The 25,729-nt window shown below is 45.7% G+C and overlaps 1 protein-coding gene across 10 annotated transcripts in view; it reads left to right on the top strand.

Annotated features, from left to right (window-relative positions):
- Nucleotides 1-25,729, top strand: part of AFDN (afadin, adherens junction formation factor) — a 138,740-nt gene that overhangs the window by 59,676 nt on the left and 53,335 nt on the right. For all 10 annotated transcript variants that reach the window (XM_029223505.1, XM_029223508.1, XM_029223511.1 and 7 more), the window contains exons 7-12: nucleotides 2,547-2,658; nucleotides 3,805-3,972; nucleotides 10,909-11,003; nucleotides 12,263-12,525; nucleotides 21,514-21,583; nucleotides 25,109-25,227. In XM_029223505.1, the coding sequence (XP_029079338.1) occupies nucleotides 2,547-2,658; nucleotides 3,805-3,972; nucleotides 10,909-11,003; nucleotides 12,263-12,525; nucleotides 21,514-21,583; nucleotides 25,109-25,227 (827 nt within the window). The remainder of the gene's footprint in view (nucleotides 1-2,546; nucleotides 2,659-3,804; nucleotides 3,973-10,908; nucleotides 11,004-12,262; nucleotides 12,526-21,513; nucleotides 21,584-25,108; nucleotides 25,228-25,729) is intronic.

The raw sequence follows: 25,729 nt of genomic DNA on the forward strand, positions 1-25,729 counted from the left end.
CATGCACCTTCTTATGTAAAAAACAAATGCGTAATTACAGAAAGCATGATCAGGAAAATATACTTATTGTCTCACAGATTTTTTTCCCCCTCCTCCTTATGCCTTTCTGTATTTGAGTTTTTTACGTTGAGCCTGTGTTATTTAGAATCAGAAAGAAGTACAGCAAAGCTCATTTCATTGTAGGGTGGAGGAAGATAGACGGATGCTCATGAGTATTTGTTTTTTGCTGCGCCTTTTCTTTCTTTTGGTCTTATTAGAAAGAGACTGAAAACTCGCCTTACTTTGGGGAGGGAGGGGCTGGGAGGGCGAGGTTGGGAGGATAGGTCATCGGGATAATCACGCATTCTCTCCAAAGGGAAAGAACCTGAGATTCAGGCCACGCTGGGCGTTTTCCTCCTGCAGGTGAGTTTGAAACAGGGGGACCCTGTTGTCATGCTGGCTTCGTTGCTTTCCTGCTTGGGAGAAATAGCAGTATGGAGCAAGCATTAGTGTATGTATGGAAAATATATTTACACCTAAAGAATAATTGTGTCCTTGGATCAATGGTAGATTTTGATACACGTTCCTCATAGTTTTGGTTAATAACTGCTGTAAAAAGTGTTCTTAGGATAAAACCAGTAAGACAGCGGTATAAATAGGGTCTGCATTGCTAAACAGAGGGCTGACCCTTTTCCAGCTGGGTCCCTGTTAGGCTGTGAGCCCAAGGGCAGGAGCTTAGCTACCACTGCCGAACACTTGGGATTGCTCAGGTGTTCGCCAGGGCAGTGTTAACTTTTAAGTGTATATAAATCTATTAAATAATTCTCAGTTCCATAAAGGTGCATTTGATAGGATATGTGGTAGTGAACTTTATAACATTTTTTTCCTTTCTTTAATTTCTGCCGTATTTTTACTGATGAAAATCAGAAAGTGAAAGAACACCTTAACCAGGGGCTTTTACTGACGGTCCCTTTTGAGATCACTTGATGATTTCTTTTGAGGGTCGCCTAGTTTTGGTTTTCGTTCTTCTCTGTTCTTGTGCATTTTCTTTCGCAAGCTTCAGGCAGGATAAATTAGGAGTTGATTATTGTTTTGGCCTTGAGATAGAAATCCTTTGTTTCCTTGCCATCTCATCCATCATGTAATATGTAGCTCTTTCATCCATCTATTATACCTATTCAGTGAATTATTCAATAAATATGTAGGTTCCTCTTATTTGTTAGATACTGTGCTGGGATGCAAAAATAAGAGCTGCCTTCAAAAGAGGTTACAGTAAAGGGAGACAGAGAGTCCGAGAAAGAAATACAGGCAAGGAGCTTGAAATTAGAACGGAGGTCAGAGAAGGCTCCCTGGAGGAGTTGTACTTGGGCTGAGAGGTGAGAGGGCACGCTAGCTAGACCCGAAAGCTGGGGACGGGCCTTTGAGGCACAAGGGATCGTGGAAGCATGAGGTTTCGTGGCCCAGTCGAGAATTCGGAGAAGTTCTGTGTGACTGGATCTATGAGGATACGTGACAAAGACTGCGACTTAAAGAGATGAGTGAGGGTCAGATCCTGAAGCAGTGTGTGTTCCAAGCCCACTATACTGCATGTAATACAAGACGCTGTGAGGAAAGGTTGGTTACTTTAGCATAAGGGTGTGTTGTAATAAACTTGTCTTTTTAGGGTAATTTGCAGCAGTGCGGAGCGAAGTTTTACAGTTCTGTGGAAGTCTAACCCATCTGGTCTATGCACACGATGATCTAATTGGGAGTGAGGCCTACTAGGGTGACGTTATTACAGGAACTCCAGGCTGAAAATAATTCTCAGGTGCCAGTGCCTGGCTTCTCCTGTTTTCTGTAACCGTGTTTTGGTTGGTGCGAGCGGTGGGGCAGAAGTCAGCGGGGGGTCGGAGACAGAGCCCTGCGGCCGCTGGTTCCGTTCTCTGTGTTACAGAGGGTTTTCTCGAATGATTGAGAAAAGTCGTTTGCTGTAAAAACATAGAATAAAGAGTAATCCAGTGTTACAGATTTTTGAGTGTGGTGAATGCAGTATCTTGAAGCATTTGTTGAATGAACGGCCCAGTAATACATCTAAATGACCTGATTAAAATTTAATCATAAAAACGAATTTTCTACAAGAAAAAGAAAGCTAATCTCTTGTGTTGTTATGTGATGATTGTACCCTAAAAGGTTACATGTTCGATGAAACGACCACATTAAAACGTTTGGTTATGAAAGGTGGGTCCTGCAGTCACCTTTCCCGAAGGAATTACGCACAGGTTGACTGTCGCGTGCAGTCTTTCCAAAAGAGAGTTTGTCAGAAAGCAGACTCAGGCTAGATGGGCCGGGGAGCAGGGCGCAGAGCAGCAGGTGAATGAAGACGGTCCGGCCGGCTGGCCAGGCTTTTAATTGGAAACTATTTTCCTTCACTTCTGTCAGTGTTTTTGAGAATTGTTCATTGTGTTTGACCCATTCAGTTCTATCTACAGTGACTTTTTTATTTCCTCAAAAACAATACATTCTTTCTTTTAAATAGCTGCTAATTCACTTTTTGAGTGTCGTCACAGTTCACTGTTATTCCCTCCCAGGTGATGCTCCCTCCTGGGGCCCAGCGTTCTGACGAGAAAGCTGCTGAGGAAGTTATCCTTGGTGATGATGAGTGCCCTTTACAGATCTTCAGGGAGTGGCCGAATGACAGAGGTGAAGAGTAGTCTTACTTGTCAAAGAATTACCGCTGTGATGCGTTACACTCCGATTTGAAATATTAGTCGTTTAACTTACTGGAAGGTGTAGGACGGTGCGCGTGGCGGAGCCTTTTGAGGGCTGTTTGCTGTGCAGGTTTCTGCCCCCTTCTTGGACTTGCTGGGTGGTTCCTAGGGGGTCCCCACATCCTGAGGGCCGCTCTCTGCTGGTGGGTCTAGTGGGAGACCTGGCACAGACCGTTTTGTGGCAGCAGGAGTACCGTGTCCTGAAGAAGCTGGACTTCAGCACCGTGTCAGGACGTGGGAGATGGGTGTCTGTCGGCAGCGGGATCCTTTCCCTGCCGACCAGATGGACTGGTGTTGTTTGGCCAGATTTGTTGTGGTAGGGAAAATAGCCTTCAACCCTAAATACCGTCTAGTAATTTAGTCATTTCATATAATGAATCCAGACTTTTCACTATCGCAACGATTTCTCCTAATTACGTCAAAGCAGTGAGGGTTTAAAGGTATGTTTTTTTTGAAATAGAGTTTTCTTGCTTTCAGATACACATCTTAAGCTACCTGTTGCTCCGTGGAGGGCCTTTGCATTAATAAAGACATAAAAACTGACTGCCAGTCATATTTGAGTGTAGATTGCGAGTTTTAAACATACACTTGCTTAGTACCTTTTCTCGACAGTATAAAGCTAAACTTTATTAAAGTCAGATTGCTTTGAATTCTGAGTTAATTCAATTGAATTAAATAAAATCAGGTTCACTAAGAATGTATGTGTATTTGTGTGCGCATGTGTTATTACATGTGTGTATGAGTGTATTTATTGATCATAGGGTTCTTTACCAATAGAAACATTCATTTATTCTGAAACTGGAGTGTTGTCTTTCATGCATGTGATATGCTTGGGAGGGGGTTAATTTAAAATAACTTTTGGAAATTGCTTGCTAGAGTTTTCAAGAACATGTCAAGAGAGTAGTATTTCCTCTGTTGAGGGAAAGTGTAAATTGGGTAAAGCTTTTGCTTAATTATTCCCTGGGAGATGTTATTAAATTACATTTTCTTGATAAATCTTTGAACAGTTGATTGCCAGTCAGCTGGCCGTCTACACTCACTTGAGTCTGGTTGCGAATTTACGGTGTTACTGTTCTAGGGATTTTAGTCTTTCAGCTGAAGAGGAGGCCACCAGACTACATCCCAAAGAAAAGCCAGAAGCACATGGATGGGAAGCCGCTGCACGGGAAGGAGCGAGTTGATGGGTCTGGCTATGGCGCTGCGCTCCCGCCGGAGAAACTGCCCTACCTCGTAGAGCTGAGCCCAGGTGAGAGGTGTTACCAATGTACATTCTCAGCTTTACATGTTATTCTTTTTAATGAATGTTATTTTAATTGGTCTTTCTTTTGACTGACAACCTTTTTTAAGATCATCTATTTTAAAAAGTAACCATCATAAGAGGGTATTCATTAAAAAAACAAAAACCCTTAATTAAGGTTATAGGATATGTATATTCATATGTATACGCATTAAAATATGTATATGCATTAAAAATAAACTTCACATGCACAGAAATGAATACCGAAAAACAAAATTTTAAATAGTGAATATAGAGGATTTAAGAAGTTTAAATGATTTACTCCCTTTTAAATTTTTTTTCCAAAATAACCCTGTAAAATACTTAACTACTAAAAATGAGAAACTGAAATGTAGTCCTCTTGGGACAGACGTCATGGAGGCAGGTGTGTGTGTATTTATCACACTGTTGCTTCATGTATGAACAGTGTCAAAAGAATATCTAAATTTAATTACATCTAAGAAGTCCACCTGTAAGAGGAGCGATATTTGCTTAGTTTTAAAATTATAATAGACTAAGTTTGTGTTCATGTTAGCCTTCTAAATATTGCGTTTGTTGAGCTCTCTTAAGCTAAAGCTATTGTTATAACTTAGCCATCAGGTAGAGAAATACATTGACATTCTTAAGGAAATGTTTTATGCACACGCATCGTATGTAGTGTACGTATTTGTACGCATATTTAATATATGTGTGACACGTTTGTTTACCGTTCAGCTGAACTGTATCATTTCTTATTTATTTGGTTAAAATGATGGTATGTGACCTTTATTGTAAAATGCTGTGAAGAACAGAGTATTGTCCCTCCCACCCAGAACTGCTTTTTAAATAGAGCTCAGTAAGTAATTATAGAAAAAGTTAGCTAAAAACAGACTGGTTATGTAGATAATCTGTGTTTCCTTGGGCGGCAATTACGTTTTTCTCTTTGATTCCCGAGTATTGATTTTTGTTTACAAGATGATAACTAATGATTAGATGTGGCACTTGGGGTCCAGTGGTCTCCATGGCACAGCTGGGTCGTGTTATATTGACACAGGGAAAATGCTGTTGTTTTGGCCGATGCTCCGTAATTAGTCCGTGGCCGTGTGCTGCAAGTAGTAGCGTTTATGCTTAATTATGTTTGAAGGTTTTTTTAAATTGATCAGCTGTTTATGAGGAAGATGGGAGTGTTGCCTTGTCTCTCAGTTCTCCGGCTGAAAAGTTCATGAAACTTTGGTTTCCTCACAGTGGTTTGCAGACATGATTAGTGGTGAGGGTTTGGTGCTCAGTGGTCCGAGGCAGTGAACGGCGGCTGGAAGACAGCCATCTGTTTTTGAACTTAGAAGTTTTTAGGATCATCTTTGGGCCTTGGGTCTGCCATTCAAGATTTTGCATTACGTGCTAGAAGCTAATGATTGTTTTCTCCCAAACTGAAATTTTTGAAAATAGGAGTATTAACCCAGAGAGAGTTGATAAATAGCAGCTGACATAGGATAATTTTCACATGAATAGTGGAAAGTTGACTTGGGTGGGTAGCAGAGACAGGATGAGAATTCATCCATTTATTTCTTTGACAAGTACTTATTGAATGCTTACTATGTGTCAGATACTGTTCTGGACCTTGGAGATAGGAGAACACCAGCAAAACAGGTTAAGCCCCTGACCGTGGGAACGTAGATTCTAGTGAGAATTGGCGTTTTGACGGCTTGCTTCATCCTTACGGCCTCCCGGGTAATAAGACATAGGGAAATTTTTTGTCGGTGTAAGAAACTGATGGATCCGAGATAAACGCTGGCTGTGTCCTACTGGTTACCAAGTACTGGCGACGGCACCTATCAGATACTTGTTAAAACACGGCTTCCTTCGCGGCCCTCTGCTACTCTAGTCAGCGTTTACCGAGCTGCTGCTTTAGGCTGTGCAGTAGGTACGCAGGTGACTCAGGTGGCTTCCAGAGAGACTCGTGGTCCGTATAGCTGGGCAGCCGGGGCCCCCGTCAGTCTGACGCGCCCGAGCGCCTGGGCTGCCTGCTGGAGAGCTGCAGCGCCCCGCAGGTGCCTGAAGTTCAGCTCCGCGCTGCACTCGCAGGTGCCGGGGGGGGGGGGGGGGGGGGGGGGGGGGGGGGGGGGGGGGGGGGGGGGCGGCGGCGGCGGGCGTGGAGGCCCGGCCGGCCAGGGTCTGTCTCACTCCAGAGCTGTTCTCTTCACCAGGTGACGCTGTCTTCTTAAGGTGTCGTTGCTGACCGAGCCCGGTCAGCAAGCAGAGTGAAATGGACTTAGTTTCCCTGTGTTCGTGGATGCTGACTTGTCACGAGAGACTGTTTCCCTGGACACGTTGTCAGCCAAGCACGTGTCCCCGGGGTTGGGCCGAGGTCCTGTAGGTGTCGTTGGAGGCTTTTGAGATGTGGGCGGGTGCTTCCACTGTCTTTTGGAGGGACGGGGGTAGAAGTCGTTTTTGTCCCTTGCTCTGGGTTGGGCTGTGCTCCGCAGGGAAGGAGCGGGGTGGGTCTCCCTGTCATGGACAGACGGCTGCTCCCCTGCTGCTCGGGGACTCCCTGTCAACTCAGTGTCCCCCTCAGCAATGTGCCCACGCCGCGCGGAGCCTGGCTGCCGTGTCCTCCAGCCCAGGGCTGGGGCAGGACGTGCCTTTCCCCCTGGACAGTCGCCTCCCTGCAGCTCACCCTCTCCTTCTCTCCCCTGCACGTGTCTGCGTGGCCTCTGTCCGCCGCTGCTGCCTTCACCCGGGTCCTGCGCGTGTGTGCGCACCCCAGGGAGAAGGGGTCGCTTTGCCTGCTACGGCTGGCATGCTTCCAAAGGGGATGCTGCGCTTCCTGCTACTGTCTCATCTCGAGCACTGACGACCTCACGGGCAGAACAGCGGTAACTGACCAGATGCTGGATGTGTTGGCTTTTCAGTTAATATAAATAACTTTTCTTAAGAGTTTAATGTACTTTCATTTTATCTCTATCTAGTTAACTCTTCCGTATCCAGGATTCATTTCATTTAATAGCAGCTTATTTTGCAGAAATGTCCGGAGTCTTTGTTCAGGCTAAGTTTTAAGTGAGAATTTGGACTAAAGGAGGGAGAGAGCTGTTTTCCTGTCCTTCGACCCTGTGCGCCCCCAGGAGGAAGAGGGGGAGACACGGGGGGGGGGGGGGGGGGGGCGGAGGGGGGGGGGGGAGGAGGACAGAAGGAGAAATGGGGGTGGTGGATGGGGGAGGGAGCGCCGATCGGGGCCACGTGTCCGGTGACGCCAGGAGGCTGAGGAGGAAGAGGCCGCCACCCACTTAGTGCCGCTTGTGTCTGTATCGTTCTCGCGAGGCGCTCGCTGCCATCGTGAGCAGGTTTAGGGTGTCCTCGGCCTCGGCTTGCTCTCCTGCTTGAGATCATTTCTGGCTGGCACAGCTGGACCTTCTTACTTGGAACTTGTTTCTCAGATTTTGTGCATTAGAGTCTATCATCTTAAATAGTACATGGAAATACTTCCTTTGTCTGTTTTTATATTTCAAGTGTCATTTTTTACATGTCGATGTAACAATCAAAACTTTCTCGTATATAAAGTTGACTCAGCCTTTCGGCATCTTATATCAGTTTGTTGAATTTTCTCCAAACTGATCATACAGGTTTTCATTGGATATTAACCAAACTTGGAGTTTTAGTTTTTTATTCTTTTAAAGAAAAATGGAAACAAGGGATATTTAGTACCTATTTTGATATAATACATAAAGTAGAGTAAGACAAGTTTCTGTTGTTATTTTATTCCTGAAAAGGATTCCTTAATGTTTTCACGTGTTGGTTACTTTCACACTGTAAAAGAATGGAGCAAATAGAGAGACAAATACGTTTCCTCTTTTACCTGGTATGTACCGAAAACAGTTTCTTCCCTGTTGTACTGGTTCGCTAAAACGTAAGCGAACGTAAGCTCTCTGGGGGCCAGGACATGAGCTTACTTTCTCACCGCAGACCTCTGGCGTCCGCGCGGCACCTGGGACACGGAAGCGCTGGTCAGCACTCCTTAAACGCGTGAGTCCCCCGCCCTCTGGTTCGCAAGCGGGCGGCCAAGAGACGCCCCAGGCCGTCGTCCATCCAGCTGCCCAGAGGCAGAAGCAGGCCTGGATGTGTAGACATGCTGTGCAGTGACACCAAAAGTGTCCTGAAAAACATTCTCAAGCTTTGCTCAGAGTGATCTATTTTAAGTGCGTCCCAAATGTTGGACATTTGACTGGATGTTGCATATTCCGTTTGGTAACCCCAAATGGTATTCTAACGCTTGTGCAAGCCAGGAGAAAGAAGAACATGAGTATCGGGAGGTGTAATTATATACGCACAAAATAGACTCTGAAGATTTGCTTCTGGGTGGGGAAGGGTGCGGTTCACCATGTCCTTTTTGTGCCTTTTGAATTTTGCACCATATGAACGTGGTACGTACTTCTAAGGCAAAAGTATAAAATGTTTCTAAAAAGCATTTAAAGCCTCTGGAAGAAGCACTCGTCTGTGTGGTAGGGTCACTTCGGAAAATGAATCTCCGCCTTCAGAGGCACTGCGGGTCCGTCGTAGCTCTCAAGTGAGGAGAGATGTGCTCCGGCACTTGAGCCGGAAATAGAGCATTTGTAGAATCCCTGTTGCGGAAGGGGATAAAGTTTTAAGATTTTTGTTTTAAGCCACCGTTTTACACGTTTGTTACTGCCTGTGAGATGACTGTGCTTTTACTGAGGAAGGGCCTTGGATCTACAAGAAGCTGTCAGTTACATTGTGAACATTACTCGCCTCCGTTTCTGTGTTCTGCCCGAGGTCCCAGAACTCCGTTTTATCTACGACGTGAGTGGCCACCGTTTAGGTTATTCAGGATATACCTGTAAAGGTATCTTTGTTTTCTGTTATTACTGTGAAGCAGAAAGAAAGAAGGGATTGGGAAGGTTTATTTCTGATTCGTCTGTCGATAGATTTCTGTCGCAGAGAAAGGAGAGACTGAGAAAGTTTGTATCTCTCCCTTTTTATATTTCTAAATTTGTGGTTGTAAATGTTGATGCAGAAAAGTATATAATACCCATTTATTAGCTTCACAAGGTACCCTTCAGAAGCATTCAAAATTCAGAAGAAAGCGAATGTGGATTTTTCTTTCACCCCTAAACAGACATATTTTTCATGCTCTTCTGTTTTTTAAACATTGTAATTGAAACAGTTGTTCTTGATCACTTATTTGCTTCTTTTGCTTTCTTTATAATTCATTTGTATAATTCTGTGCGAGACCGTATCGCATTATTCTGTTTTCCGCATTTTTAGTTAATAACTCTTCACTGTTAATACATTAAGGCTTTATTGAGCGCACGCTGTACTGAGCACCAGGTGTAGAGAGATTGTTTTAAAGACCTAGCCGCCTGGGAGCTCAGGGGTGGGAGAGGTGAGGAAGCAGAAACCCTCATCAGACACGGCCAGTGGGGTCGAGACGAAGTGGTTCACGGTGCTGTGGGTGCCGGAGAGTGCTTCTTGCCAAGGACCGTCCTTAGGGCTGCCTGTGGTGTTTACAGCCAGCAGAGTGGTAAGCATCCCTCAGGGATTTGGGCTCAGCAGGTCTAGAAGGGAACTGGGTCCTGTCCAGGGAAAGCCCCGCGTGACTCCGAGGCCCCGTTTTGGATCAGTGCTTGGAGTTGAAATAAAGTTATTTAAACGAGGCTTCAGCTGCCAGCAGATCTGTTGAGGATGAGCTGTGGAGCAACGCAGACCCGGGGCCCGGTTTTCAGTGCCTGTGAGACCTGTGTCTCTCGAATGCTGCTTCAGTCTCGTCTTACCTTCACCCAGATCCCAGAGATCGCTGCAGACCTGTGGTTAGCGTGTTATCTTGTGCACTCTCAAATTAGCAACCGTTCTAACAGCTTGCACACCCATGTTCCTGGTGTCTTCGGTCTGTGAGAGTTGAGACCACACTACGCTAAGATTTTAGCAGTCTGCACTCTGTGTACACTGCAGTGTTTACACTCCTGATCCTGGGGACTAGAGATTTTAACTGCAGCTCGGTGAGCGATTCTGAAGTCGCTGAGGCTCTGGGGCAGCGGGACCTGCACAGCATGGGCACAGCGAGGCTGCTGCTGTCACGGCCCTGGGACCGTGTCCTGGCGCGTGAGTGCTGAGGCCCGTGTCCCCCGGTGCGATAGCGCTGAGATCAGAATGACCCTCTGTGTTAGGTGGGGTGGGTTGGCAGGTGAGGAGAGGAGGAGCCCATCCGGGGGTCAGTGGGCAGGGGCCGCAGCTCTTGTGGTCCCCCAAAGCCAGCCCATCAGACAAAGTGATGCGCAGGCAAGGGAAACATCTCAGCAGTTCCCAGAAGTATGAAATGACACAGAAGTAAAAAACCCAGGCTCTCCTTTTGTCCTTCACCCCAGCTCCACTCCGTGGAGGTGAGCACTTTTCACGGCAGTTCTTACTGGAGCTTCATGCCAGGGGTGGCCGTCAGAATCACGTGGGGACACGCGCTGGGGCCTCATCCCTGGGGGCGGTCTGGTCCCGAAGGTCCGGGGTGAGCTGGGAGGTCATACTCCTTCCATCAGTAGCTCCGCTGTGCCCAGCGGTCTGTGAGGAGGTCCGGTCTGGAAGGAGGGTCTCCCCGTCTTCTTTAGAGTCAGACACAAGTCCAGGACCGTGTGGTGGGGAAACGTTTTTTTCTGTGATAAGAAAACGTCGGTATGAATGACGGTGTTAGTACCTTGAATTATATTTTAAACAGAAGCTGATGTGCGTATGTCTTACGTTGAATTTTGTGTATTCAGTTACTTAAGTTGCATGATATAAATTTGGGGAGTTCTTTGAATAGAAATCCTGAGAATTGAGAACAGTAGTGTTGCTTCAAAGGTAACCTGTTGTTTGCTTGTTTGTTTCAAATAACATGATGAGCACATTCGACTTGGCTAGTGAAGCCCTGTCCTTCTCTCGTCGCAGATGGTTCCGACTCCAGAGACAAGCCGAAGCTCTACCGCCTTCAGCTGAGTGTCACTGAGGTTGGGACAGAGAAGTTCGACGACGGCTCCATCCAGGTGCGTGTCCGGCTGCCGCTCTGCCGCTTCGGTGGGTCATAGGGCAGCGTGTGGGCCTGCCGCGCTGCGGGTGAGTGGAAGGGAGGGAAAGCCTTTGTATTTAATGGAAGCAGCTTGCTTGCTCTGGGTCACTTCTCTGCTTCATTGTGAACAGAGCAGAGTGTGAGTGTCTGTCCCACCCCCCCCCCCAGACCTCCAGGGCTGTTGCTTTTCTCCAAAAGATGGTGATGGTTTTATAGGTTGTTTCAAGTTTACAAGATTAAGGGGGATAACGTACGTGGAAGTGCCTGTCACTGGGTCGCACACGCAGTAGGAGGCGTTCAGTGAAGTATAGTTAAAGTGTTAGCTGAGCCACAGTGCTCAGGCTGGATTAGAGCAGAGCCTAGCGTGCCTGTGCGTTGGGAAGGGCAGGGCTGCTCGCTTCCTGGGGCTTGGGCGTGGGCAGATGTCCCTTTCTCTGTATTCTCACTTCTCAGTTGTGGCATGAGGGGCCCGATTACTAATGTCATTTTCAGTTCTAACCCCATCCTCAGCACAGCAGTAAAACAGGTGAACAGGGATTTGTAGCCCTGATGATCTGTGTAGATTTACCCATTAATTGTCTAATATTCAAGATGACCACGTTTTGTTTATTTTTTAATAAATTTGTTTATTTTATTTATTTATTTTTGGCTGCGTTGGGTCTTCTTTGCTGCGCGCGGGCTTTTCTCTAGTTGCGGTGAGCAGGGGCTACCCTTGTTGTGGTGCGCAGGCTTCTCAGTGCAGTAGCTTCTCTTGTTGCGGAGCACGGGCTCTAGGCGCATGGGCTTCAGTAGTTGTGGCACGTGGGCTCAGTAGTTGTGGCACATGGGCTCAGTAGTTGTGACTCGTGGGCTCTAGAACGCAGGCTCAGTAGTTGTGGCTCTCGGGCTTAGTTGCTCCGCGGCATGTGGGATCTTCCCGGACCAGGGCTCGAACCCGTGACCCCTGCACTGGCAGGCGGATTCTTAACCACCGAGCCACCAGGGAAGCCCCCATATGCTTTTTAATGCAGAGTTGTGGTACCCCTTAAATCAAGCTGCTGGATGGTGAAAATATTCAGTTATTTTGACAGTGTTTATTTAATTAATAAATTAAGGGAAAATTTCCTGAAAGCACCAAAAATCCAGAGTTTATTAGATTATATTTATCATAAAAGAGGGACTTACAGTCTTAAAATTCAGTGTTTAAATCCTCTGTAGTTGATGATGGAAGTTCCTTTGATTTTCCTTTCTTTTTAGTTGTTTGGTTCAGGAATTGAGCCCCATCACTGTGACCTCACAAACATGGATGGAGTGGTCACAGTCACGCCGAGAAGCATGGATGCTGAGACCTACGTGGACGGGCAGCGCATCTCGGAGACGACGATGCTGCACAGCGGGATGAAGGTGCAGTTTGGGGTGTCCCATGTGTTTAAGTTCGTGGACCCCAGCCAGGACCACGCTCTGCCCAAGAGATCCGTGGATGGAGGCCTGATGGCGAAGGGTCCCAGACAGAGGCCTGGGTAAGGAGCATCCATCACCTTTAAGAATTCCAGAGTGTTGTGATCATGCTGAAAATGAAATGAATTAGCCATAGATTATATGTTTTATTGTCTTTTCAAAGTTTGTGGTTTGTGGTTCAGGTTCTTGTTGATTTGGGTTGGTTTCAGAGAAGAACAAGAAGAAAGAAAGGTCTTGACTTCATCTTGAAATTGGAAGTTGTGGCTGGTTTTTGTTTTTTACCTGATACTTTTTTTTTTTTAAATAAATTTATTTATTTATTTTTGGCTGCGTTGGGTCTTCGTTGCTGCGCGCGGGCTTTTCTCTAGTTGCCGCGAGCGGGGGCTACTCTTCGTTGCGGTGCGCGGTCTTCTCACTGCGGTAGCTTCTCTTGTTAAGGAGCATGGGCGCGCCAGGTGTGCGGGCTTCAGTAGTTATGGCGCGCGGGCTCAGTAGTTGTGGCTCGCGGGCTCTAGAGCGCAGGCTCAAGAGTTGTGGCACGTGGGCTTAGCTGCTCCGCGGCATGTGGGATCTTCCCGGACCAGGGCAGGGCTCGAACTCGTGTCCCCGGCATCGGCAGGCAGATTCTTAACCACTGCGCCACCAGGGAAGCCCTAGCTGATACTTTAAAACAACACTTTATTTGAATTATGGTGTTGTGTGTAATGAGCCTTACATCACCGAGGTGTTTCGTTGAGGTGTGCCTTCTCTGTTACTAGTAGTGAAACACGTTGTTCTTCGTTAAGGAATTCAAGGTATTTGGCTCCACCTAGTGCCTGTCTGAGGACTTGCAACGTGGGCCTGGTGCTAGAAAAGGAAACTCCTTACCGTCTGGGAAAACTTCTCTGAGGGGAAGGGAGTAACACTTCCTTTTTGATAACATTTTTTTCATGAATGTACTGCCCGGTGACTTTATTACCCGTCTTACAGGTTGCTAGGGTGTGGATCTTGGGAAGACAGGGGCAGTAGCTTCCTCCGGCCCTGCTGAGAGCACAGACGTAGCATCCCAGGGGTGGCGCTCCTCGTTCCTGTGCCGTGGTTTCCTGCGTGAAACCGCGCAGAGCTTCCACCTGGGGCCACGTGGGGATCGTTCCCGTTCCCTCGTGCTGGCCCTTCGCTAGCTCACTGTCGGCACTAGGAGTTCTACCCTGACGGCTGCTGCCAGGCTGTTGAGGACGTCTTGGCCTCTCTTCTCACTCTGTCCACATTGAATCCTGGCGGTGGAGAGGGTGAAGGGCAGTCGCGGTTGGTGCAGATAAGACGTAACACCACTCCCGGGTGGACGCTCTGTGGTTCGTGCACGTTCGCGTCAGCAGGGTGGATGTAGGGACTGCCGTGCGGGTGTGGGGATCTGACGTCCCAGCGTCTCGCCTTCCAGTGCCAGGGTTCAGCAAGTGACCGAGCCCTTAGTCCCCGAAAGAACCGGCGTGGGTCTGTACTTCACAGGAAGGTCCCTGTCTCCACCTTTAAACTGGACGCGTGATAAACCCGTCCTTCCCTACTGTGTCTGGCAGGACCAGGTTTTTTAAATTCCTTTCTTCAGGTTGTATTTGTTTACCAGCCGTCTCCCCATTTCCTGTCTCTTATCATGACCTTCCCACTGGCTCTTCTCTTCAGCAGATGGTCTTGCTGAAAGGGTTTCCATGTTAATTAGCAGCTTTCCTTCGCCCCGTTTCTTCCTTTCAGCACCAGACACCTGGACAGGGTAACCCCCCCCCCCCCCGCCGCTTAATAGCCTCACGCTTATTCCTTGGAAGTTTCTCCAGAGAACTTACCGTGTGAGCAGTTCTTCTGGTGTGGTGTGTATCGTCTATCAGCAGTGCCTACGATTACTGCCTCTTATTTGCAACTGGGCTTTACTTCTAGGTTTTATGTCGTATTTATTTTGATGGTGTTAGTTGGCAGTGTTACTGTCATAAACACAGTTCTACAAACTGTCTCTGTCCCACTCTTGCAGTCGGCGCTTCAGTTTTGTGGGCGATGTTTTCCTGGGTGAGAACATCCCGTCTCCTACTGCTTTTTGCCTTAATGGTTCCTGCTCTGGAGGCCTGCAGTTGTTGATTCTTGTCTTGTCTCTGGCTGAAAGCAGAGTTCGTGTAAGGACATGGAGAACGTCTCATTGAGGGGTAGTGCTGCTGTGACATTTTATTTTTATTACATCTTTTTCCTGCAAAACTAGTCAAAACTGCTTAGTGGTTGAGTATACCAGTACTTACACGTACATCCATAAAGTAGAACGGACTTTCCTTTTTTATAAAAATTAATACCGTTCTCAAGTTAAACCATTACGCAGATTTCTAGGTAGATAACTCATGTATTCCTTTTTCTCACACATGTATGTATATTTCTTAAATGAGCTATAATTGGCATATTAGTTCAGGTGTGTGACATAGTGATTCAGTGTTTGTATGTGTTGTGAAATGATCACAGTAAGTCTAGTTACGTCCATCGCCACACGTAGTTACGCAGTTTTTTCCTGTGATGAGAACTTCAGGATCTCCTCTTGGCAGCTTTCAGTTCTGCAGCACAGTCTTAGGAACTGTAGTGGCTGTGCTGTACACTCCATCCCCAGGACTTAATTCGTTTAAAACTGGAAGCCTGTACCTTTTGACCCATTTTGGCATCCCCCCATCATCCGGACACCCCTGCCTCTGGTATCCACCAATGTTTGTATCTGTGAGCTTGGCTTTTTTGTTGTTACTGTTTTTTTATATACAGTTTTCAAAGGTCACTTCCCATTTACAGTTATTACAAAATATTGGCTCTGCTCCCCACGTCGTACAACATATTCTTGAGCCCGTGGTACACCCGGCGGTTTACGCCTCCCATCCCACAGCCCCTGTACTGCCCTTCTCCCCACCCCCGTCGTAAGCACTAGTTTGTTCTCTGTGTCTGTGAGTCTGCTTCTTTTTTCTCGTATTCACTAGTTTGTTGTGTTTTTCAGGTGGTATCTGTAGTAATTGTCTTTCTCTGTCTGACATTCCAGTGAGCACGGTTTCTTCAAGTTCCATCCATGTTGTCACAAATGGCAAGATTTCCTTCATTTTTATGGTTGAATAATATTCCTGTGAGTGTGTATACACAGATACAGGTGTGCGCGCGCGCGCGCACACACACACACACACACACACACACACTCTCTCACTATATCACCTTTATCCATTCTTCCATCAGTGGACACTTAGACCGCTCCCATACCTTGGCTGTTGTGAGTGAGGCTGCAGTGAACGTGAGGTGAGGATATCATATCAAGTCAGGGTTCTCATTGTCTTCGGATATACACCCGGAAGTGGGATTGCTGGGTCATACGGTAGCTCTAGTGTTAATTGTTGAGGAACCTCCATTACCGGTCTCCATAGTGGCTGCACCGATCTCCATTCCCACCAACAGTGCACGAGTGTTCCCTTTTCTCCACACCCTCACCAACACATACCTCTTGTCCTTTTGATGATGGCTATTCTGGTAGGTGTGAGGTGATGCCTCCTTGCGGTTTTGATTTACGTTTCCCTGGTGATTAGTGATGTCGAGCATCTTGTCATGTACTTGTTGGTGATCTGTATGTCTTTAGAAAATGTTTATTCAGATCCTCTGCCCGTTTGTTAATTGTTTTTTGTTTTGGGAGGAGATGTTGTTACTGAGTTGTATGAAGTCTTTATATATTTTGGATATTAACCCCTTATCAGATACATGGTTTGCAAATATTTTCTCCCCTTGCACACATTGCTTCTTCATTTTGTCGGTGGTTTCCTTTGCTGTGCAGAAGCTTTTAGTTTGCTGCAGTCCCACTTGTTTATTTTGCTTTTGTTGCCTTTACTTTTTTGTCAGATGCAAAAACTCATCACCAAGACTAGTGTCAAGGAGCTTACTGCCTATATTTTCTTCTGGGAGTTTATGGTTTCAGATCTTACTCAAGCCTTTGATCCATTTTGAGTTAATCTTTGTGTTTGGTGTAAGGTAGTGATCCATTCTCATTCTTTTGCACGTGGCTGTCCAGTGTTCCCAACACTTTTTATCGAAGAGACCGTCCTATATGTTCTCTGTCATTGTATATTCTTGGCTCCTTTGTCATAGATTAATTGACCATATATGTGTGGGTTTATTTCTGGGCTCTCTATCCTGTTCCATTGATCTGTGTGTCTGTTTTTATGCTGATATCATTCTGTTCTGATTACTAGAGCTTTGTACAATAATATAGCTTGAAATCAGGGAGTGATTTGTTCTTTTTCTTTGTTCTGTCTCAAGGTTGCTTTCACTACTTGGGCTCTTTTGTGGTTCCATACAAATTTTAGAATTGTTCTATTTTTGTGAAAAATGCCATTGGAATTTTGATAGGGATTCCAGTGAATGTATAGATTGCCTTGGGTGGTATGGACATTTTAACAGTATCAATTCTTCCAGTCCATGAGCACAAAATAACATTTATTTGTATCTTCTTCAGTTTCTTTGATCAGTGTCTTGGAATTTTCAGTGTACTGGTCTTTCACCTCCTTGGTTAAATTTATTTTTAAGTGTTTTATTCTTCTTGATGTGGCTGTAAATGGGATTATTTTCTTAATGTCTCTGATATTTTATTACCTGTGTATAGAAACACAACATGTTTTTGTTATTGGTTTTGCACCCTGCAAGCGTACTGGATTGGCTTATCCTAACACATTTTTTTTAGTGGAGTCTTTAGGGTTTTCTGTATGTAACATCTTGTCATCTGCAAATAGTGACAGTTTCCCTTATTTTCTGATTCAGACGGTTCTTATTTCTTTTTCTTGCCTAATTGCTCTGGCTTTGTTGAGTAAAATTGGTGAGAGCGGGCATCCTTGTCTTGTTCCTGATCTTAGAGGAAATGCTTTCAGTTCTTCACTGTTGAGTATGATGTCGGCTTAGGTTTGTCATACGTGGCCTTTATGATGATGAGGGACGTTTCTTCTGTACCCTCTTTGTGGAGAGTTTTTATCACAAATGGCTGTTGAATTTTGTCAGATCTTGTTCTGCATATGTGGAGATGATCGTGTGGTTTTTTTATCCTTTTTGTTAGCGTGGTGTGCCACGTTGATGGATTTGTGGCTGTTGAGCCATCTGTGTGCATCCCTGGAATAAATCACACTTGATCATGGTGTATGAGCCTCTTAACAGATGTTTTAGGGCTCTTTTTCCCCTTTGGTTGGGCCTCTCTCATGAACTGGAATAAATGGCTTGCATTCACCCTTCATTTGTGCCGAAGAGCTGTCGCTTGCCTCAGATTATTGACTCTTTAAAATGAGATTTTGTTTATGTTCTCAACTAATTTTTCATAATGATAAGTTTAACAGTTTTGGTATTTTTGAGATATTCTTAAAAAGTGTTTAGAATTACTCTGGATCTAATTATTGACATTATCAAAAATTTCTCCATTTCTTTATTTGTAGCCTAGTGGTGGTATCCGTGAGCTTTTAAAAAACCATCAGCTTGGCTTTCAGGCAGGAGTCAGCTGGGCCTGTGCCTTGTCTTCATGCCCACTCCACCCACCCCACCCCGGCCTTCCCTGAGTCCACACGTGGGCTCCTGGCACCTCGGGTGTCTGCGCTGTGTTCACGTACCATTTGCAGCCTAGAGAGACTCACTGATGGAACAGCTTTCTCTTTTTTTCTTTATGCTTCCTTTCAATGTTTTGTTATTAGTTTTCAAAAAACTGATCTCAAAAAAGGGAGAAGACTCAAATCAATAGAATTAGAAATGAAAAAGGAGAAGTAACAACTGACACTGCAGAAATACAAAAGATCATGAGACATTATTACAAGCAACTCTATGCCAATAAAGTGGACAACCTGGAAGAAATGGACAAATTCTTAGAAATGCACAACCTGCCAAGACTGAATCAGGAAGAGATAGAAAATATGAACAGACCAATCACAAGCACTGAAATTGAAACTGTGATTAAAAATCTTCCAACAAACAAAAGCCCAGGCCCAGATGGCTTCACAGGCGAATTCTGTCAAGCATTTAGAGGAGAGCTAATACCTATCCTTCTCAAACTCTTCCAAAATATAGCAGAGGGAGGAACACTCCCAAACTCATTCTACGAGCCCACCGTCACCTTGATACGAAAACCAGACAAGGATGTCACAAAGAAAGAAAACTACAGGCCAATATCACTGATGAACATAGATGCAAAAATCCTCAACAAAGTACTAGCAGAATCCAACAGCACATTAAAAGGATCATACACCATGATCAAGTGGGGTTTATTCCAGGAATGCAAGGATTCTTCAATATACGCAAATCAATCAATGTGATACACCATACTAACAAATTGAAGGAGAAAAACCATATGATCATCTCAATAGATGCAGAGAAAGCTTTTGACAAAATTCAACACCCATTTATGATAAAAACCCTGCAGAAAGTAGGCATAGAGGGAACTTTCCTCAGCATAATAAAGGCCATATATGACAAACCCACAGCCAACATCATCCTCAATGGTGAAACACTGAAAGCATTTCCACTAAGATCAGGAACAAGACAAGGTTGCCCACTCTCACCGCTCTTATTCAATATAGTTTTGGAAGTTTTAGCCACAGCAATCAGAGAAGAAAAGGAAATAAAAGGAATCCAAATCGGAAAAGAAGAAGTAAAGCTGTCACTGTTTGCAGATGACATGATACTATACACAGAGAATCCTAAAGATGCTACCAGAAAACTACTAGAGCTAATCAATGAATTTGGTAAAGTTGCAGGATACAAAATTAATGCACAGAAATCTCTTGCATTCCTATACGCTAATGATGAAAAATCCGAAAGTGAAATCAAGAAAACACTCCCATTTACCATTGCAACAAAAAGAATAAAATATCTAGGAATAAACCTACCTAAGGAGACTAAAGACCTGTATGCAGAAAATTACAAGACACTGATGAAAGAAATTAAAGATGATACAAATAGATGGAGAGATATACCATGTTCTTGGATTGGAAGAATCAATATTGTGAAAATGAGTCTACTACCCAAAGCAATCTACAGATTCAGTGCAATCCCTATCAAACTACCACTGGCATTTTTCACAGAACTAGAACCAAAAATTTCACAATTTGTATGGAAACACAAAAGACCCCGAATAGCCAAAGCAATCTTGAGCACAAAAAACGGATCTGGAGGAATCAGGCTCCCTGACTTCAGACTATACTACAAAGCTACAGTAATCAAGACAGTATGGTACTGGCACAAAAACAGAAAGGTAGATCAATGGAACAGGATAGAAAGCCCAGAGATAAACCCACGCACATATGGTCACCTTATCTTTGATAAAGGAGACAGGAATGTACAGTGGAGAAAGGACAGCCTCTTCAATAAGTGGTGCTGGGAAAACTGGACAGGTACATGTAAAAGTATGAGATTAGATCACTCCCTAACACCATACACAAAAATAAGCTCAAAATGGATTAAAGACCTAAATGTAAGGCCAGAAACTATGAAACTCTTAGAGGAAAACATAGGCAGAACACTCTGTGACATAAATCACAGCAAGATCCTTTTTTACCCACCTCCTAGAGAAATGGAAATAAAAACAAAAATAAACATCGAACCTAATGAAACTTCAAAGCTTTTGCACAGCAAAGGAAACCATAAACAAGACCAAAAGACAACCCTCAGAATGGGAGAAAATATTTGCAAATGAAGCAACTGACAAAGGATTAATCTCCAAAATATACAAGCAGCTCATGCAGCTCAATAACAAAACAAACAAACAACCCAATCCAAACATGGGCAGAAGACCTAAATAGACATTTCTCCAAAGAAGATACACAGACTGCCAACAAACACATGAAAGAATGCTCAACATCATTAATCATTAGAGAAATGCAAATCAAAACTACAATGAGATATCATCTCACACCAGTCAGAATGGCCATCATCAAAAAATCTAGAAACAATAAATGCTGGAGAGGGTGTGGAGAAAAGGGACCACTCCTACACTGCTGGTGGGAATGTGAATTGGTACAGCCACTATGGAGCACAGTATGGAGGTGCCTTAAAAAACTACAAATAGAACTACCAGATGACCCAGCAATCCCACTACTGGGCATATACCCTGAGAAAACCATAATTCAAAAAGAGTCACGTACCAAAATGTTCATTGCAGCTCTATTTACAATAGCCCGGAGATGGAAACAACCTAAGTGCCCATCATCGGATGAATGGATAAAGAAGATGTGGCACATATATACAATGGAATATTACTCAGCCATAAAAAGAAACGAAATTGAGCTATTTGTAATGAGGTGGATAGACCTAGAGTCTGTCATACAGAGTGAAGTAAGTCAGAGAAAGACAAATACTGTATGCTAACACATATATATGGAATTTAAGGAAAAAAATGTCATGAAGAACCTAGGGGTAAGACAGGAATAAAGACACAGACCTACTGGAGAACAGACTTGAGGATATGGGGAGGGGGAAGGGTGAGCTGTGACAGGGCGAGAGAGAGGCATGGACATATATACACTACCAAACGTAAGGTAGATAGCTAGTGGGAAGCAGCCGCATAGCCCAGAGATATCAGCTCGGTGCTTTGTGACTGCCTGGAGGGGTGGGATAGGGAGGGTGGGAGGGAGGAAGATGCAAGAGGGAAGAGATATGGGAACATGTATATGTATAACTGATTCACTTTGTTATAAAGCAGAAACTAACACACCATTGTAAAGCAATTATACCCCAATAAAGATGTTAAAAAAAAAAAAGAAAAATGATAATAAACAATAAAAATGGGAGGTGGAGAAGGAATGCTCACTTTCTCACCTTTCAGAGTAGAGAGTCAAAAAAAAAAATCTGATCTCGAGAGTATTCAGTATACATTGGTAGGAAAAGTTCATAAAGTTACAATAGTTTTTTAATTCATTAAGTTCATATTCTGGCAGTGAAGTGATTTCTTGAAGATCTTTGAACATTGGGATATTTAACTATTCCTTTTGTATTCTAAAGAAGAGACTACCTCTTATCATTGGAGAGTTATTAATTCTACGTATTTCTTTTTCTCTCAACAGAATTGTTCAGGAGACAACTTTTGATTTGGGAGGAGATGTTCATAGTGGGACAGCATTACCAGCGAGCAAGGTGGGTGATTGTCACTTACCTGACAGGACTGTGTTTGTTTCGCATAACAGGACGTCTTTGATGAATTACTGGTGACACCCTCGTAAAAGTATTGTACAGACAGACTTTAATAGTGGCCTGTGTGTGGGTGTCCTAACCACTTGTGTTTCTCGTGGTGATACGTGAGCAGCAGACCGTCTTTTTCCCCTAAGGCCAGGAGGCTGTGCTTTCTCTCCCAAGCAGTGTGTCCTAGGCCTGTCCTCTGTGTGGCCAGCCTTTCTCGCTCAGGCCACCCCCGCAGATAGCGGACTCCTGCCCTTCTTACCTCAGCTTGGGTCCCAGCTCCCACCTGCCACTTCACGCCCGTGGGCGCTGTGCTCTCTCTCTTGCACAGTTGGTTTACTTCTGTCCTCGTTCTGGTTCCCGACTGCTGGGTAACACCCCACACCCAGACTCGTGGACTGAAACAGCAGTTGTTTTGTTTCTTCGTAGCTGTGCAGAGCGGTTTGGACTCAGTCTGCTTTGCTGGTCTTGCTGGTGGCTCCTTGTGTGGGACGGTTGGTGGCTGGAACCCCTCGCCCATCTCTCTCCACGGGGGCGGCAGACGTCTTAGTGCCTCACGAGAAGCGCCAAGCTCCCAGGCCTTGCGCCTTCCACCGCGCCGTTCACGGGCCCGGCTCGGGGGCAGGAGCTGCTCGCGTGGGGCTCATCTTCAGGCACCGGGACAGGTTTTTAAAACCCTTCCTTCCTGTCCTCTCCAGCTACTGCCCGTTTCCTACTCATGTTCTCAGCACAGTTTCTGGCAGGGATCATCGGCGGTGGTCGTGTCCATGGCCTGCACTCCATCTCCTTTCCCGCTCGTAGGGCCGCGCCTGTCCCGGGCACCGACGCCCCCGGTTCCAGGTCCCGTGTGGTCTGTCTCGGCGGTGCCAGCACCACCCAGCGGGTGCACGCCCTCCGCCCCAGGGCCTCTCTCGCCCCCGTCTCAGGGCACCTTCCTCCTCAGTCTGATTGGTGGGTCCCCGCCCCCCCCCCCCACCGCCTGATTCTGAAATTGGGGGCCAAGGCTTCAGACCTCAGGCCCCCCTCTTCCGTTGGTACCTGTTCCCAGCTGACCGTAGACAGTTGGATGCCCTCTGTGCGCGCCACTCCCATCTTGGGCGCCAGCCCCCCAAACTGCAGCACCCGTCACATTCAACGCAGCTGAGACAAAGGGAGACTTTCTTTCTCACACACCTTCTCTCCCTCACCCTTCCCCACCTCGGGGCCTGACGTCCCGTCCTCCAGCGTCCTCGGCATCGCTCGACAGAAACCCGTCGCGGGCCGCCCTGGTCCCCCTCGTCCCCTCACCTGGTCACCCCCTCACCCGGTCATCAGCAGGTCCCGCCGGCGCGGCCCCTGCCCTCTGACCCTCCTTTGTCTGTCGTCCCCGGGAGAGTCTGGCTCAGGCTGCAGCCGTCCTGTGGCGGAGGGACCGCAGAGCTTCTTAGACGGCAGCCTCTCCTCTGCTCTTCCCTGGCCCGTCATTCTCCCGGCAGCTGAACCGAGGTATTAAAGACGTGAATTAGACGTTGCCACTGCCCTGCTTCCGAAGCCTCCGGGTGGTTTCTTGTCCCGCTGTCACATGGTCGTCGCTCTGTGTCACACAGCTCCTGGGGCCCGGCCCCCTTCCCTCTCAGCTCAGCATGTGCCACCACTGCTTCTGTTCCCAGGACGCCCACCCCCGTCCCACCCGAAGGCCGGGTGGGCCTGCTTCTCGTGGAACGCTCTTTCCACTGGTTGTCCCCCAGCGAGCCCCTTCTTACCTCGGGCTTCATCTGAAGTCTCCTCCACGAAGGAGTCTTCCTTGAGTGCCCTGGCACTAGTACACACCGTACGTGAAATTCTTTGTGCAGCCCTTGATACCGTACGCTACTTGTTTGTCGATTGACTGTGCAGTGTGAGCTCTGTGAGGGTAGTAGGGCTTGTGTGCTCACTGCTGCACTTCTGCTGCTTAGAAAAATGCCTGGAAGTACTTAAAAGCCTCAGTAAAGATCTACTAAGCAATTTAATGAATAAGTACTCTCAGAACCCAATATAATAACCATCTTTATAAAAAATTTTGCTTCTTATAAAAATGCATAGTCAATATAGAAAACTTGGCTAAATTGAGAAAACATGTAAAAAAAACCGAAAACAGTTCATCCACAGTTCATGGTTGGCTTTTGGTAAAATTTTGGTAGATCCTTTTCTGAACTCTTATGCATGTGTGTGTTCATGTGTATTTTAACATGATTAAATCCTTCCCTACACAGACACACACCTTTCTTTCCTGCTTCCTTCAGCTGTTTTGTGAGCATTTGTTCTAAAAATCATTTGAAAACAGCTAAAGTGGTTTTGTAACATGTTAGTTTATAAACATATCAGTTTATTTGTTCATTGCCTTACCATTATTCATTTATAACAACTTTTTGTAGTCTAAATGTCGCCATCCACTGACCAAGCAATTTTATTTCTGTAGCCATACCTTAACAAAGTAATTAATTACTGTGTGTGAATATGTGTGTGTGCGTGTGTGTGTATTTATACACACACAAACAGGCACAGCTATCCTGACACTTTATACTGATGAACATTTTAAACAACCTAATAAAAATTGGTTTAATGAACCTTGACGAATAGAAAACAAAATGTTAATACAGCCATTGCAATTCTGTAACATAAAAATAATATCACGAGATGTCTACAGCATAAGAAAAAGTATCTTTTACAGAGTGTAGGCTGTGTAATGTCATTTATGGGAAATATAAAGAACGGAAAGATACGTGCTGCACAGTGTTAATTCTGGTTGGTAAGGCCAGGATGATTTTTATTTACTTATCTGTGCTCAGTTTCTACAGTAAGGGATGTAGCAAGAAGTCTTACATAAATTTTTTGCTGCAATGGATTTTTTACCTAAATTTATTGATTGTGTTCTGATTGTTTTCTGAATATCAGTAGCTCACCCCTCTGTCAGCCACAGGCTGGCTAGGAGTGGGCACTGCTTGGAGGGACTTACATCGACTGTGTTGGGTTGCTTCATAGGTGTCTTTTCCCTGTGTTGATTAAGGGCAGGAAGTAAGCCAGTTTCTGTACTGAATCCTTCACTAGGTTTTGAGCTGTGATGAGTGAATTTTTACATCCTTCCTTAAAACTCACAAGTAAACAAAGAGCCGCCTCTTCACGTTGTGCACATACCCTGTCCACTGTGTCCTGACCCAAGAGAACTCTGGAGTCAGGTCGCCGCTATTACTGGACTTTCTGCAGGGCCCTGGTGTGTGTGCCCCACGCCTGCATGCCTGTGTTTTAGAGCCAGACGGGGAAAGTGGCCGTGTGTGCTGTTACTCTCTCAGTGACTGTGCTCTGGGGCACACTGCTGTGGGCGTGGTATCCTCGGCACTGCTGGGCCCCCCCTGGCCTCTGCTGTCCCTCTGCGCCCCCCCCCGCCTCCCCCGCGACGCTGACTGAGTGTGAAGCGTGGTTGGTCCGCGTGCTGTGTTTAAACGCCCTGTGTTTCCCCGGACTTAGAGCTCCTCCAGGCTGGACGGCGACAGGGGGCTGTCTGCTGCCGGCACCGCCGAGCGAGGGATGGTGAAGCCCATGGTCAGAGTGGAGCAGCAGCTGGACTACCGCAGGCAAGAAAGCAGGTGGGAAATGGGTGCTTTGGAATTGTGAAAGGAGTGAAAGTACACCTGGAGGGGGTTTGGGTTAAAGGTTACTCACTCCAGAGGTTTGGCTGACATTTTTAGAGTGTTAGCAGTACGTTAAGGTTATTTCCTTTTCATGTTACTGAATTGAAAACAAAATGCTTCATCAACAGTTACATCCCTCGCTTACATGCCACGGCCTCATCCAGTTGAAACGGGAGGCAGTTTGAATTAAGACGTTTCCATGTTAAATGTGCTGCTTGGTAAAAACAGGGAGAAAGGGAATTTTTGGAGGATTTTAATATTTGATCATTTTGATATTTAGATAAGACTCATCATTTGACCCATTTCCAGAGGAAATCCTCACGTGTTTAAAAATACACAGAGCCAAAAATGAGGTTGAAGTTGAGTGTTTCAGAGTTACGGAGTGCCATCCTGCTCTGTCTCACGCCCTGATGGCTCCCTGTTGATAGACGGAGATGAGTCCTTTTCTCTGCTGGCA

This window comes from Monodon monoceros, unplaced genomic scaffold (assembly GCF_005190385.1).
Source record: "Monodon monoceros isolate NGI ecotype Baffin Bay Population unplaced genomic scaffold, NGI_Narwhal_1 Super_Scaffold_15, whole genome shotgun sequence".
NCBI classification, from domain to species: Eukaryota; Metazoa; Chordata; class Mammalia; order Artiodactyla; family Monodontidae; genus Monodon; species Monodon monoceros.